The 14,247-nt window shown below is 42.2% G+C and overlaps 1 protein-coding gene across 3 annotated transcripts; it reads left to right on the top strand.

Moving 5' to 3' along the window:
* The first annotated feature begins 787 nt into the window (after positions 1-787).
* On the top strand, positions 788-4,267 carry LOC114869283 (type-2 ice-structuring protein-like). Of its 3 annotated transcripts, none has more exons than XM_055514112.1 (7): positions 788-1,052; positions 3,006-3,087; positions 3,175-3,213; positions 3,298-3,410; positions 3,499-3,633; positions 3,725-3,833; positions 3,993-4,267. In XM_055514112.1, exons 1-7 carry the CDS (start codon positions 954-956, stop codon positions 4,082-4,084), a joined length of 669 nt encoding a protein of 222 aa, XP_055370087.1. In that variant the 5' UTR covers positions 788-953; the 3' UTR covers positions 4,085-4,267. The 3 variants fall into 3 exon arrangements, with proteins under 3 accessions (XP_055370087.1, XP_055370081.1, XP_029029212.1); XM_055514106.1 differs by having other exon boundaries at positions 3,003-3,087; XM_029173379.3 differs by lacking the exon at positions 788-1,052 and adding an exon at positions 2,737-2,925 and having other exon boundaries at positions 3,003-3,087.
* Positions 4,268-14,247: the final 9,980 nt, after the last annotated feature.

Raw genomic sequence — 14,247 nt, 5'->3', positions numbered from 1 at the left:
CTCTGCTGCTGACAGTATAGAGGTCATCAGAACCTCTGACTGTCTCTGTAGGTCCAGCAGAGAGGAGCTTTCCCTCAGCGTCCAGCCACAGCAGCTCAGGCTCTGGGAACCAGCCTCCACTCCTACACTCCAGCACCAGCTCTGAAACCACGGCGATGGAGGGATCACAGACGGAACCTGGTGGAACAAAGACATCTTGGACAAAGAGCTTCTGCTGTGTTTTCTCATTCAGCTGATTTCATGCCTCGTCTGCCACTGTGGCCTCTTTTATTGTTTGGCTCCCTCTAGTGGCCAAAGGGTTCAATTATCTACAGAGCCAACAATCTTCATGACGATTGATTCTTCACGTGACGATTCTTCACGATCACATGAAGAATATTTTACACAAGTCAGTGAAATACAAAAGTGAAGATAAAGAAAAGTGTTTAATTATCAGCATTATAGAGTTTTCTGACCTGACAACCACAAGCTGGACAAACGCCTCCTCCTGTATTTGGGGAAGAAAACAGGACTAGTTCCCTCCATCAGAAAGAGTCACTCCAAAGTTTTCATGGAGACATTTCCACGAACGAGTTCATCCACAAACAGCCTTGTGCCATAGTAATAGGATGGATTTTGATTTTCAAACGACAGTCGCTTCCAAATCGCTGAGCAGAATCACAGACCTCCATCAACATACTGTGATCATAGTGTGTAAAACATCTAGACTAGATTTAAGAAACGCTGAGTTTGGTTCTGACCTGCTTGAGCTGAGAGAACAAAGAAGCAACAACTAAAGAGGAACCGTGAACGAGGACAAACAGAGGAACGTGATCAGGATGCACCACCGCACAAAATCACATGAACAAGACACGTGTTCTGATTCATTGCTCCAATCAGGAAGGGATCCAGAGATCCTCCACGTTAATAAACCTGACTGTGACCATTGATCAGCGCCGTCGCCTCATGTTCTCATGTTTCATGTGATTCTTGCTGGTGTCAGTACAAACAAACTAAAATCTAAAACTGGAAACAACCATGAAGTTGTTTTTCTTGAGCATCAAGTTCTTGAGGTCAGCTGCTGTTTATTCTTTTATATATTAGATTGTTATGCTTTAACGTGTATATTATGCTTTTATTAATACTTTGCTTATGCTTCTACTTCTAAATAATTTACTTGTTCTATTTTTAAATTAAAATCCACTGAAATCACTTATTCTACAGTTCAAATTGAGGAGCCAGTAAAACAACAGACGTAGTTTATTTGCAGGTTCTTTTATTTTGACAGGTCACAACTCCTTCATCCCACAACATGTAAAACCGCTACGTCCACTCGTGCTGAGGAATCGTGTTTTTAATTCCTGGATGAATGATGTTGATGAATATCTTTAAGCTTCACTTGAATCAACAGCGAGTACTTTCACCTGCTCCCTGAACTGTGACCTGTTGAACTTTCTCTGACTGTGACTCACTATAAAGACATTACAACAACAATGACAAAGCTCATAGCTAAACATGGTTCACATCTAGTGTCACCTGCTGAGTTCATCAGCCACAGACCGGTCAGAGCAGAGACACACAGATCCTCAGCGCTGGTGAATTAGAACCTCGACAACACTTTATTATTAATTATTACTAAATGTAAACATGACAAATTGGCTTTGTTCCAACATGAATCAGCAGCAGATAGATGTTACATTCAGTGTCGGCACCGTTCAAGTTGCGCTGTTCTGTGGTGCTGCTGATCATCACTATGTGGCAAACGAGATGACACGCATCCAGCTGACGCTTGCGACAGAACAGATTAAGTAACAAAGTAACTTTCAACACAGCAGCACTTAATGAAGAGTCTTCACATGATGATGAACAGCGTTTGTTACATCCGGGACTAATTGATAACAACAAACCATTATCGATCAATTATCCTCATGGATATTATCGATTCCTCCATTCGTTGTTGCAGCCCTAATAGAGATTGCACAGAGTTTGCACAAATATTGCACATGTAAATTTTCTGCCCCACTGATGCAGTGAGTGAGTGAATGTAGTGGGAGGTAGTTAGCAGTTGTGATTGTACAGTCTGATACTGTAGCAGCAGGTAGGAAGGATCTACGACATCTCTGCTTCACACAGCGAGGGTGCATCAGTCTGTCACTGAAGCTGCTCCAGAGCAGACAGTGAGTCCTCATCTACTGTGTCAGTGTGTGATTCAACAGATGCACAACAGCACAAAAGAAAGTTAAAACTGCACAGGAGACCACGTGCTGCCGTCTCCTCCCTGAAGAAGAACTTCACAGTTCCAAGTGTCTTAGAAAAGCATAGGACGTTTTAAAGGACTCGCATCCTGGACATTCTTCTTCTTTTTGAATTGCTGCCACCAGGAAGAGGGGTCAGAACAATCGTAACCAAGAAAGAACTTGGCCTTTATTACATCTGTTATAATGTCACAACACACTCAAGCCCAGCAGTGTGTCAGTCAAGGACGCGCTCTGGTGGACTTGAGTCTGGGACCTCTTGCTCCCCATCATCAGCTGAGCTACAACAACGCTTTTATCTGAGTGTCTGCTTCACTCGCTCCAGTGTGGTCCCTCTGTTCATCTGGTGTCTTTCTTTCTATTTTTTTATAGTGTCCTTAATTTTTTCACTGTTATTTGTGATTGTATGTTGCTCATCTTGATGGAACCATAATTGCGTACAACCTTAAAGAGTTCACCTGTCTGTAAAGTGCTTCTTTTACTTTGTTCCTTTAAACTACTGTATTTTTGCATATTTGGTACAAACCCTGCTTCCAGTAAATTAGATAGAGACTATTTTAGTTGGCACTAAAAATGCTTCCACCCTCGTGGTGTCTGTGGTTCCTGTTTTATGGATGAAAAGATAAGGAACAGAATAAAAGAGCAGGTAGTTGTTGGAGCGTTCGCTGAGAGAGAAGAGAAGCTGCAGCAGGTTTGCTTCTCCTCCTCATCATCACGTCCGTCCTCTCATCAGGAGGTTGGAGGCTTTTAACACGTCTCTCTTTGTAGCAGGTCATCGTCTCTAACGTCTCCATCATGAAGCTCCTGATGCTGTGTGCACTTCTCTACGTCGTGGCTTTGACCAGAGCTGCTGGTGAGTTTAAACATGATGGTTTTCTGTAGCTGTTAAAATGCATCAGTGTGAGGAAACTAAACTCTTTCATTCATTCTAATCTGTCAGACAAAGGTGCAGACAAACAAGTGCAACAACCTGATGAAGGTGAGACCATCATCATTCTCACCATCAATGTCTCAATGTCTGCTGAATAGCAGATTTAGAGAACTAACATCAATTCTTTGCCAGATGTGTCTCAGCTGGAGAAGAGGACTACTTTCCGCTGTCCCAGGGGATGGACCAAGTACAGTGGACGATGTTTCCACTTTGTACCACGATATTTGCCTTGGGCTGAAGCCGAGGTGAGTGACTCAGTCAGGGAACATCTTTTAACTTTGTCATTATCAGTATTGTTTTTTCCCAACATGTGCTTCTATGTCTCCACCATAGAAAAACTGTCGGGCCATGGGTGGACATCTGGCGTCTCTGAGAAACAGGAACGAGTACTTTTGGGTCCAGCACTTGATAAATTATTATACTCACACATCTCCAGAAACATGGATCGGAGGCTCCAGCCGTACAGGGGTATCAAATCACATCATCTGATCGTTGACCTAGAGCCTAACAAACAAACAAACTGTACCTAACTTCATGTTATTCTCTGTTTATATTGTAGGACACCACTTGGTTCTGGAGTGATGGAACCAGCTTCACCTTCACCTTCTGGTGTCAAGGAGAACCAAACAACCCTGATAAACAACACTGCTTGCAAATGAATTATTCAGGTAAAATATAAGACATCAACAAAGAGCAAATGATGAAGGAAAGCAGAGCAGTTATGTCTCATTAGGTGATTAGAGCAGGAATAAAATGACTAAATATCAAAATACTGATTTAAAATAAAGAGTAATAATAAATGTTTAAATATGTTTTGTTTATTACAGGCAAAAAATGCTGGGATGATTTGCAGTGCGACAGACGACTTCCATCTGTCTGCGTCAAGTATCCAGTCATACTTGTGAAGTTCCACGGCTGAAACAAAGACATGCTTTAAAAAAGCAGCCACGACTGATGCATTTCTTTTTTTCTTCCTCTTTAGCTCCAGGAACAAAGAGACGTGAACGTAGGAGCTGCTTTGTTCCTGGTGGTTTCATTAGAACAGCTTCATTATCTTCTGCTATTCTGTCTGAAGCAAAATTAAAAACTTTAAGCATTGAAACACGAGTCTGTGAGTTTGTGTTAGTGAAAACATATAACCAACTACTGTATAAGCAACATATAACCTAACTACAACTTACTCATAACCTATGAAACCGACAAACAAAGAACAGGAGAGCAGAGCTACAGTACAGGCAGACGTTTGATGGTGAAGCTCTGGTTTCCATAATAGTGTAATCAAGAACAAAAACAATTCACCACTACTGCATTTTTCTGGTTATTGTTGTTTATTTTGACTATTTTTAACCATTTAGTTTTAGTCTTTTCTAACACAACCAAGAAGTGAGTGTGAGTGTAGAATAAAAAAAATTAAAAACAGGCACTTAAATCTACCCGACACTGGAGGATGATCTGATGTGTTTTAGCATTTAGCAGGCAAATCATTGTCCTGTTGCTGCTTAACCATTTATCAGCACCAAAAATACCATATTTATAAAATACCATAGTTGCCACCAGAGCCTTAGCACAAGAGCATCTCTGACAGCCTGGTGGGATGTTCTTAAAATGACTGGATCTTTGCTAACTCTTTGCCAAAACACACCTCTTTTAACACTCCAGACATCGTGCAAAACAAAAAGGCAATAAACTTTTGGCAATTTTGGCATAAAGGAATAACACATCTGAAACATGTTTTCACAATTTTACCTTAAAGAAAATAGTGTCCCGATATGAAACAACTAGTGCCAGTTTCTTAGAATATCAGCAACTAAACTCAGTACTTAATGCAAAAATTAAACATACTCCTACACAGATAAAGGCGCCGCCAGCAATGGAATGATTTATTGGAATCTCACTGACAGAACCAAAAATCTATATTTTAATATAAATGATGGTACAATAAGCTTCCCAATCTCTAAATCAGAAGCTGATCTGGACATCAAAAGTATTAAAAATATTTACAATTGATACAATATAAATTTCTTCATTGAACACATTACACAGGACAGAGGATGTTCCAACTGGGTCTCACAAACTCAAATATTTGCCCTCACTGTACAGAGAACACAGCAGATAGATTCCTACATGCATTCTGGTCATGTTCACTTGTGCAGCATTTTTGGCAAACAGTATGTGAACACCTGTCAACCCAGTTAAGATGTCCAAACCCAGCAGCCCCTGCACTTTGTCTTCTAGGAGATCTACAGTAAGTGGGCTTGACCTAGAGACAAACTCATCACACACACTTGCAAAGAAAATCATCCTCATGAACTGGAAAACTAAAAAGAAATTAAGTATTACTCAGTACTTGAACAGCTTGTTAGGGGGCCTAACAAGCTGTGGGGAGCGTATGGGGGCCCGGCGTGCCTGCCTGCCTAAAAAGACAGTGGCAGCGGGGGTGGTGGATTCTGGGGGGCTGCACGGGGGACCTGCGGTTGGATGTATTGGCTGCTGGGACCAGCGCTTGCCGACCGGAGTGGTGGCGTGTGTCTGGTGGGTTCACGTATCATCAGTAGAAGTTTGTGGGAGTGTTTGTGATAGTGTGTATGTGTATGTATGTCTACAATATGTATGTGGCGCGGTTGGTTTGTTGGGGGTCCCGTTTTCCACGTAGATCTGCTGCCTGGGTGGTCTCTTTTCTGCGAGCCCCAACCAACCGCCTTGTGTTGCGGGCCCAGGTGTCAGGGGATATGGTCGGGCCAATGGGGGCGAGTCCCACTCTGGGCGCGGGGGCATCTCCTGGCGGGCTCCCTAAGGACCATGGGTCTTCGGGCTCTACTCTTTCAGGGCGACCCTCCCGCCAAGGGGAGTGTTTGCCCCTGGTTCTCATGGGGCGGACAGTGTTGACCCCCGGTGGCCCACTCTGGCCTCGGGTGCTGTCTCTGTGGCTGCTGCAGCTCTGCCTGGGGGGCTCTGTGTGGGCGGCTTGGGTCGCAACACCTGCCCTCCTGGAACTGAAGGTGTGTGGGCTCCCTGGCTGCTGGGATTCCTTCCTCCGCTTGCTGGATGGGTGTAGTGGCCGAGCCCCTCACATCACCCTGGCTTCCACAAGTGGCATTGTTCATGCACCAACGTCTGCCTCACCCTTTGGGTGAATAATATTAAGCTACAGCCTTACTAACCTTGTAGTGGGACACTTTCCAAATCCAACTGTAAGTATTATTGATACTTATCACTACCAATATCAATAATGTGTGATTATGTTAGTGATATTGTACGTCGCAGCTATTAGGTATTATGTGAGCATGTGTAATAATACATATGTATGAGTGTATGTATGAGTTTGCAGCAGCTGTTCATTCTCACCCACACACGCACAAACTCAACTCGTCCACCAATGCAGACAACCCAAATATTTTGGGAGGATTAAAAGAACAAAAAATAATAATTAGTCAAGAGAAGTATATACTGTATTTTACTTTATACTACTGTTGAAAAAGCAAAACATTTAGCCTAATACATGCTGCCTGTTGAACTGTGGGACAGGACACACACAAAAACAAAATCCTCCTGTTAAGGTTCGACCCTGAACAGAGCATTCACAGTCACACCTGGAGGCTTTAGCATCTCCAGGTGTCACAGCTGCATGTTTGTTGTTTGTGATCAGTTGGAGGAAGTTACTCAAGATGTCTGACACATCAACACACAGCAGCTCAGTTTAGAAGGTGTTGAGAAATGGTGTCTTATCAGTTGTTTTCAGAAAGTCTGAAAGTATCTAAAAACAACGTGACGAGTCATTGATTCTGTAAGACCAATTAACATGCATAGACCAGCGCTCTTAATCAGACACATTTCATCTGCAGCTACTAATGAAATAGCTGAAAACAATCAAACAAGCACATATACGAGGTATCTGGGGCTGTGTGGTGAATGGGACACATACTGTACTCTCACCACACTTCAACCTGTGTCGCCTCTGAATCCAGACGTAAACAGTTACTGGCTCCTCCTCTTCCTCTCAACGTTGGAAGTGACCGTAAAACTCAACACAAAAGACGAGTTAAACGTGTGATCTGACAACGCAGTAATAACAGACAAGGCCACTGTAACGAGAACACCTGGTGGCACTAACTTATCGAAAGTAGACGTCTCATAAAACGCGTTAAATTTAACGCTACCAAGACACGGTGGTGTTGATCTGGTGATCAATCTGGTGATGATCTGGTTTCCATTGTTCACACAGACATGCTAGATACATGTTATGAAATGAGCCGTGCAGTGATGGCTTGGTCGCCCAATGGTTAAGGCCATGGGTTTAGGGTCATTGTGCTGCGGTGGCAGGGGGATCAAATCCTGTTAAATGTAATTTAGTGCTTATGTCTCACAATATTTAATTGAATATTTAGTTAAACTTAAACGCACAAGCAACTCTGACTACAAGAATGACAAAAAAACACAAAGAACTGCTTGAGCAGGGTGAAAACTAGTACAGAACATCACTACACACAGTAGATTGTGACATGAACAAGAAAACAACTAAGTCTAGTTCGCTAAGTCTAGAGGTCTGGGCTAAGGCTGGGCACTGGCACAAACTCACACTGGGGAATGACACACTAACAAACACAGAAACCACACGTAGGTTTAAATGTCAACATCATCAGGAGCCTAATCAAGAGCACCTGCTTAGGTGTAGTGTTCAGACCCCAGAGCCCTGCAGCACCTCTGCTGGAGGGAGGAGTGTGGTGGAAATTTTCCATAAAGAAGCAGATGAGAGAGTTGTCCTTTTGTGCGATTTATTGAAAAAATAAAGAAAATAAAAATAATGAGGAAAGCAAATAAAAAGCATGGATGTTGATCGTGCACATCAACAAACCAAAAACCAGCTGGGAGATCAGTGCACACACCACGAAGGTGTGATGCAAAGAGCCCACGATCCTCAAGTTGCCTCTGCCTTTTAACCCCTTTCTGTGGCTCTGGTGGAATGTCTCTCTGCAGCAATGGAATTGTTTGCGCCACCTTATCTCGCTGTGAGTGAGAATGTTTGCTTTCTCACTTCTGCATCGTCATGTCTTGTTATCCAAAGGAAGGAACACCGAGCTTCCAAGACAAGATGCATTGGCTTTAACAGCCTTGGGTCTGGTGGGGAGTCAGATAGAATGGAGCCAGAGTCCGGGTGTAAAAGACAAACATATATCATAAACTATTAGTCAGTCAAATGGAACATCATATGTTTAGACTTGATGTACGACAGCACAAGAGATTAGTTGTTTGTGTGAGAATGTTCAGTATTGCACCTAACCAGCACATGACGAGTGTGTTGGATAAGAAATAGCACAAAGGCACAATTTTTCCATTACAAGGAGCGAGTCCTGAGACCTTCAGAGTGTGGACGTCTTTATACATAAAAAACACCTGGAGCTGGTCAGTTTAACAGCAGGTTTATTCTCCCACAACGGTCAAACAGTTTACAACACTCGTTTAAAAGCAAAGATTGCATGGGAAAACGAATCCCAGCATCACTAGCAAGTGCCGATGGGGATTCTGGTGGCTGCAGTCTGTCACAGTCTCTGGTCCTGCTCCTTGTTCTATTTTGAGTTCTTCATTTTCGGTATTGTCTGGTTTATTCTAGGGTTTTATTTTGTAAGGACTTAGTTTGTCATCCATGTCATGTTTTGGTTCCAGTTTTCATTTCCTGTTTTATTTTGGTAGTACTCCCGGTTTATGTTTCTGTTATAGCTTTACTTCCGGTTTACGTCATGTCACAGCTGTTCCATGCTTCACCCGTCATTATCCAGTACAGTACCTTGCCAGATTGTTTAGCTCGTGTTGCGTGTTATTCACCATTCTCCAGTGTTCTGTAGCTTAGCCCAGTCTTGTTTTGTGAACCTTGTTTTGACCACTGACGCCGAGCCTATCTAGTCCCTGTCTGTCTTGTATGCCTTGGATTTTGATCTTGCCTGATACCGACCTTGCCTGCTACCCTGACCACGATCTTACGCCTGACGAAACGGTATTGTAATCCAGACTCTTGTTTACGAACCTTGCCTGTCCCTGACACCGATTCTGCCTGATCCTGTATAGCCACATATTGACTCTGAGCTTCGGAATAAATTCCTTCGTTTTCAGTCTGTCTGTGCTGTGCATGTGGGTCCGCCGCCTTTGACGTTCTGACACAGTCCAGTCCAGAAATACAATTTTTTATTACATATCCCCCCTTCTTTGGTTCACAGCAGACAAAGCACCAGCAATGATGAATCAAACCTCATTTGGCTGATCACAGTCACTGTAACTGACAGCAGCCACTGTAACTCAGCCCGGCTCAGCCATTCTTCTCTCAACAGTACCGATGGTCCAATGATACAGAAGGTTTGGAGCTTGTGTCAAACACTGGCGTCACGTGACCGATGAGCTTTGTATGTCATCGCTGTTTTACTTCACGCATCCTTTCTTCAAAATGTTTTGAAGCTTTTTATTGGCTGAGAGTTTTTGTGTGTCTAATTGGCACATGGCGTTTCAGTGCATTCTGAGCCAATAACAGCTTGACAGGTTTTAGAGATTTGAGTGGTTTGGTGCCATACCAGCTTTATAAGATTCATCATTATGCTTCAAAATGGGGATCATTTCGTTCCCATAAACCAAATATGATATAATAAACTTAATGGCATACATTTTATGTTTCCATTATCAAATTGTATTTTTAATTTTTAAATGGGTCTGAAAATTCTCACAATTGCTTGTAGGTGCAGCGTTTGCTCTGCACACAAGAGTTGTTTTACAGCAACAACACATCATCTGTGCTGAGACTCTTCCGTGTCAGGAATAATTGACAATTATTTCCGGCAAACCAGTGACCTGTCAATACTGGAAATCCTGACAGCAAGCTAAATGTAAACATATACTGTATATATGTATGTGTTATTGTAAATGTGTATCATATTCACATGGCAACCTTTCTTCCACACAGTGTCAGGAAAACAGAAGCTGGTTGAGGTCTTGGTGGGCATGATAGTTAAAGAGGCCTTTTTCTAGCGTTGAGGATGAAGGGTTCCAAAGCTTCATTAAAATCCTGGACCCGTCATTTTCCATTCCAAGCCACAAAATTGTAAAGACAATGGTGGAAGCAAGGTACACTGTAACCAAAGAGAAGGCCTTGACAGAAATTAAGCAGACTTCAGCTGTTTGACTGCTGACACGTGAACATCAGTGCCTTGGTGTCACTTGCCATCATGTGTCAGACAGCCTGGATCTGGCTACTGTGCTTTTGGGTGTGCAGTAGTTTCCTTTGACCCACACAGCAGTTGCAGAGTGGGGACTCACTGAAAAGGTCTGTGGATGGTTACTGATGGAGCACACAGTATTGTAAGTGTTCCTCAGTTAAAGGTTGTGGCAACTTGCATGAAAGCACTGTATCTGTGCATCCCAGCATCATCTGTTCCCTGTGAAAGGACATTTTCCAAAGCTGGGGAGCTGGTCAGCCAGAAGAGGAGCCCACTGAAGCCTGCAACAGCAGAGTTCGCAATAAAACCTGTGAAGACAACTAACTGTCTGAATCTGTGATTGATTGTTCCAAATCAGCCATACAAGTCCTTAAAAACACAAAAAGAAAAGCTTTAAATAAACCCTTCTCCAACATTTAGCCCTTAATACAATTTGCATTGATTCCTTGGTTTAATCTGGAATGTGTTTATGAGTATGAGGGAAAGTATCTGTTTATTTTCTTGTATTGACGCCATCTCCAGACTTGGTTCACGATCACCAGGCAGAGTCCGAAACAGTACCAACAGAGATGATGATGAGATGTTCCACTGGAGCAGTGCCGTCGGCGCGTCAATCTGTTGAAGCGGAAGTGTCGAGAAGGAACGTCTCGAGTACGTCAATACGTCACATGACCAATGCCTAGCGAATGGCGTCGATACGTCACGTGACGCTGCTTATCTGCAGTTTAAACGGACTGGTTGTTTCAATATGTCAGAGCTCTATAAACGTAGCAAGTGGACCGGAAATGAGCTGTAAGATGATAGATGATCTATAAGATAGACAGGTTTCACATTACCGATATCTGTAAAGTATTTATGACAAGTTCAAAATGTAATTAAAGACTACAACTACATTTTGACAAGTCGCAATTTCAAAATGATATCTTTATTAGTCAGACGTCAGTGCAAACGGCTCTTCTCCAAAGCTGGAGAGGTGGTGAGAATGTGATTAAAGTCATGTTCTGTGGAAAATAAAAAAAAAAGTATTTGATTTAACTAAATGACAAACATGTCTCCTCAATGTGGTAATAAACAGAGTTGCAGAAGCACCAAATACAGCTCTAATAACATCTGACTATCAAACATATTCACCACATCAAGGCTACTGATATATTATTATCCACAGAGAAACACAATTACACACCTTTGATTAAATAACTTTTATTTGACAATAAAACATGGACTGTGATCCTGAACAACCACGTATCAGCGAGGGTTTGATGGTCAGTCTGCTCTGATGCAGTTCTCACTTACAACCAGCAGATGTCGCTGTTCTGACTGTGTCAAATGGTGTCGAGCGATGTGTCGAGTTCAGACCAACTGCGTCATAGTTGTTCAGAGATTCGTGAGGCTTCGATTTCGACATCTCTACCGTCCGGCAACAGGCAAGACACGGTCAAACACCAAGATCCAGAAACAGTACACAATAAGACTTACTAGGATGAATGCGGGAGCGTAGACACAGTTGACGTGCGCTAACAAACCGGGCTCTGGCTGAGACGGTGCTTAAATACAGGACAAAGGTGAGCAATGACTGATAGAAAACAACTGGTGAGATCACATGACTGGGAAAGTAAAACAAAAGTAGACATGGCAAGACAAAACTGGAAATACAAGAAAATAAAGCAGGAAGTGGCAACATAAAAGTCCAGGCTGTGACAAGTTCTGTGGAAAGTAAAAATGTAAAAGGCTATTTTTTGTGGGAACATATTAACACAGTTTGATAAACTAAAGATAAAATATTGATTTTGTACAAGAAGAATAAATCCAGATATTCCAGCACTGCAATTGTGCACTTTGTTAGCACCGACTATACTGTAGCTTAACTCAGAAGATATTGTTTTCTGTTAGTTAAGTTAAACCTTAAATCTGTTTATAGATTATATGAGATATTTAATAGAATCCTGGCGGCAGTATGGGGTGCCGAATGTAAAAGGAGCACCTATAACTAGTTTTCTCACATTTAACTAAATTACACAACATGTTTTCTCACATTTAGTTAAATGTGCAAAAGTCTAAATGTAAATGTTAAATGTAAATGTTTAATGTAAATGTTAAATGTTAAATGTTAAATGTAAATGTTAAATGTTAAATCTTAAATGTAAATGTTAAATGTTGGCCGAGTGTAAACTGAATATTCATGATTGGGCAAGTAGACTCCATCCCTACCCTCAAACAGCGCTGGTCTCAGATCAGAGACGCGAACTCAATCACCTCAAACAGTGCGCGCAAACCCCGCCCACATCTGATCTGGAAACTTTTGTTTTTAGCCTGGACGTAACTTCGGCTAGCTAGTATAGTTAGCCAACTAATTCTCCACCGGCGCCACAGAAATATTCTTTTTAAACCTACTTGACTCCTCATTAATGGTGTTTACGACAGAACGGCAGTTTGAAGCGGAGCCTCAGCCCGCACACCTGCCGTTACAGCCCGTTCAATCTCCCCCAACGGGAGGGAGTCGGAGCTGGCGGCCATGATGGCTTCGACTTCAAGCTTCTCTCCAGTATTTTCGTGCACCAATCCAGAGTCAGATGTGGGCGGAGCTATGTGTACTGTTTGACGTGTTTGAGTCCGCGTCACTGATCTAGGATCATAGGGGGTGGAGTCTACTTAAATATTCAGTTCGATCATTTAACATTTAACATTTAACATTTAGATTTAACATTTAACATTTAACATTTAGATTTAACATTTACATTTAGATTTAACATTTAACATTTACATTTAACATTTACATTTAGATTTAACATTTAGATTTAACATTTAACATTTACATTTACATTTACATTTACATTTACATTTAACATTTACATTTAGATTTAACATTTAGATTTAACATTTAACATTTACATTTACATTTACATTTACATTTACATTTACATTTAACATTTACATTTATATTTAACATTTACACTTAGACTTTTGCACATTTAACTAAATGTGAGAAAACATGTTGTGTCATTTAGTTAAATGTGAGAAAACTAGTTATAGGTGCTCCTTTTACATTCGGCACCCCATACATCAGGACGCTGATATTAACCTGACTGCATGTTGTGGACTGTGGGAGGAAGCCAGAGACCTGGAGAGAACGTGCAAAGGATGGGCCTTGGAGTCTTGGACTTGGAGATCCAGAGACTTGAACCCAGAACCTTGGTGCTGAGAGGAAACAGAGCGAATGTCTGCACCAGCTTCCTTCCCTTTCAGCTTTGTTATTAATATCATGATTATCATCAGGCAGCATCCAGCTGTTGAAAGATGTTTCTTCCACGATTGTGACCTTTAGCAACGCCCATGATAGAATCACCTGATGTGATGTCACATGAAAACACATGATGTTATTATGGGAGTGCTGCATCAGAAGCTCATAAAATGGCTTTTATAGATGTTTCCACCTGTAACTTCAATGTGAGCCTCTGTTTTGTGGTTGATGGAGGTCTGCTGGACTCTGCATGTGTATCTGCTGCTGTGTCTTTTGTCCACAGTCACTCTGCTGCTGACAGTATAGAGGTCATCAGAACCTCTGACTGTCTCTGTAGGTCCAGCAGAGAGGAGCTTTCCCTCAGCGTCCAGCCACAGCAGCTCAGGCTCTGGGAACCAGCCTCCACTCCTACACTCCAGCACCAGCTCTGAAACCACGGCGATGGAGGGATCACAGACGGAACCTGGTGGAACAAAGACATCTTGGACAAAGAGCTTCTGCTGTGTTTTCTCATTCAGCTGATTTCATGCCTCGTCTGCCACTGTGGCCTCTTTTATTGTTTGGCTCCCTCTAGTGGCCAAAGGGTTCAATTATCTACAGAGCCAACAATCTTCATGACGATTGATTCTTCACGTGACGATTCTTCAC

This window comes from Betta splendens, chromosome 2 (genome assembly GCF_900634795.4).
Source record: "Betta splendens chromosome 2, fBetSpl5.4, whole genome shotgun sequence".
Taxonomy (NCBI): domain Eukaryota; kingdom Metazoa; phylum Chordata; class Actinopteri; order Anabantiformes; family Osphronemidae; genus Betta; species Betta splendens.
The sequence above is the reverse complement of the archived record's forward strand: the minus strand, read 5'-3'. Positions and strand labels throughout refer to the sequence as shown.

What these genes read in the sequence shown, in the direction of transcription:
- LOC114869283 (XM_055514106.1), top strand. Translation starts at nt 954, where the DNA reads ATGTTTCATGTGATTCTTGCTGGTGTCAGTACAAACAAACTAAAATCT. An exon ending in TTGAGCATCAAGTTCTTGAG is followed by an intron (nt 1,053 to 3,002) that starts GTCAGCTGCTGT and finishes CTCTCTTTGTAG; the next exon opens with CAGGTCATCGTCTCTAACGT. An exon ending in GAGGCTCCAGCCGTACAGGG is followed by an intron (nt 3,634 to 3,724) that starts GTATCAAATCAC and finishes TTTATATTGTAG; the next exon opens with GACACCACTTGGTTCTGGAG.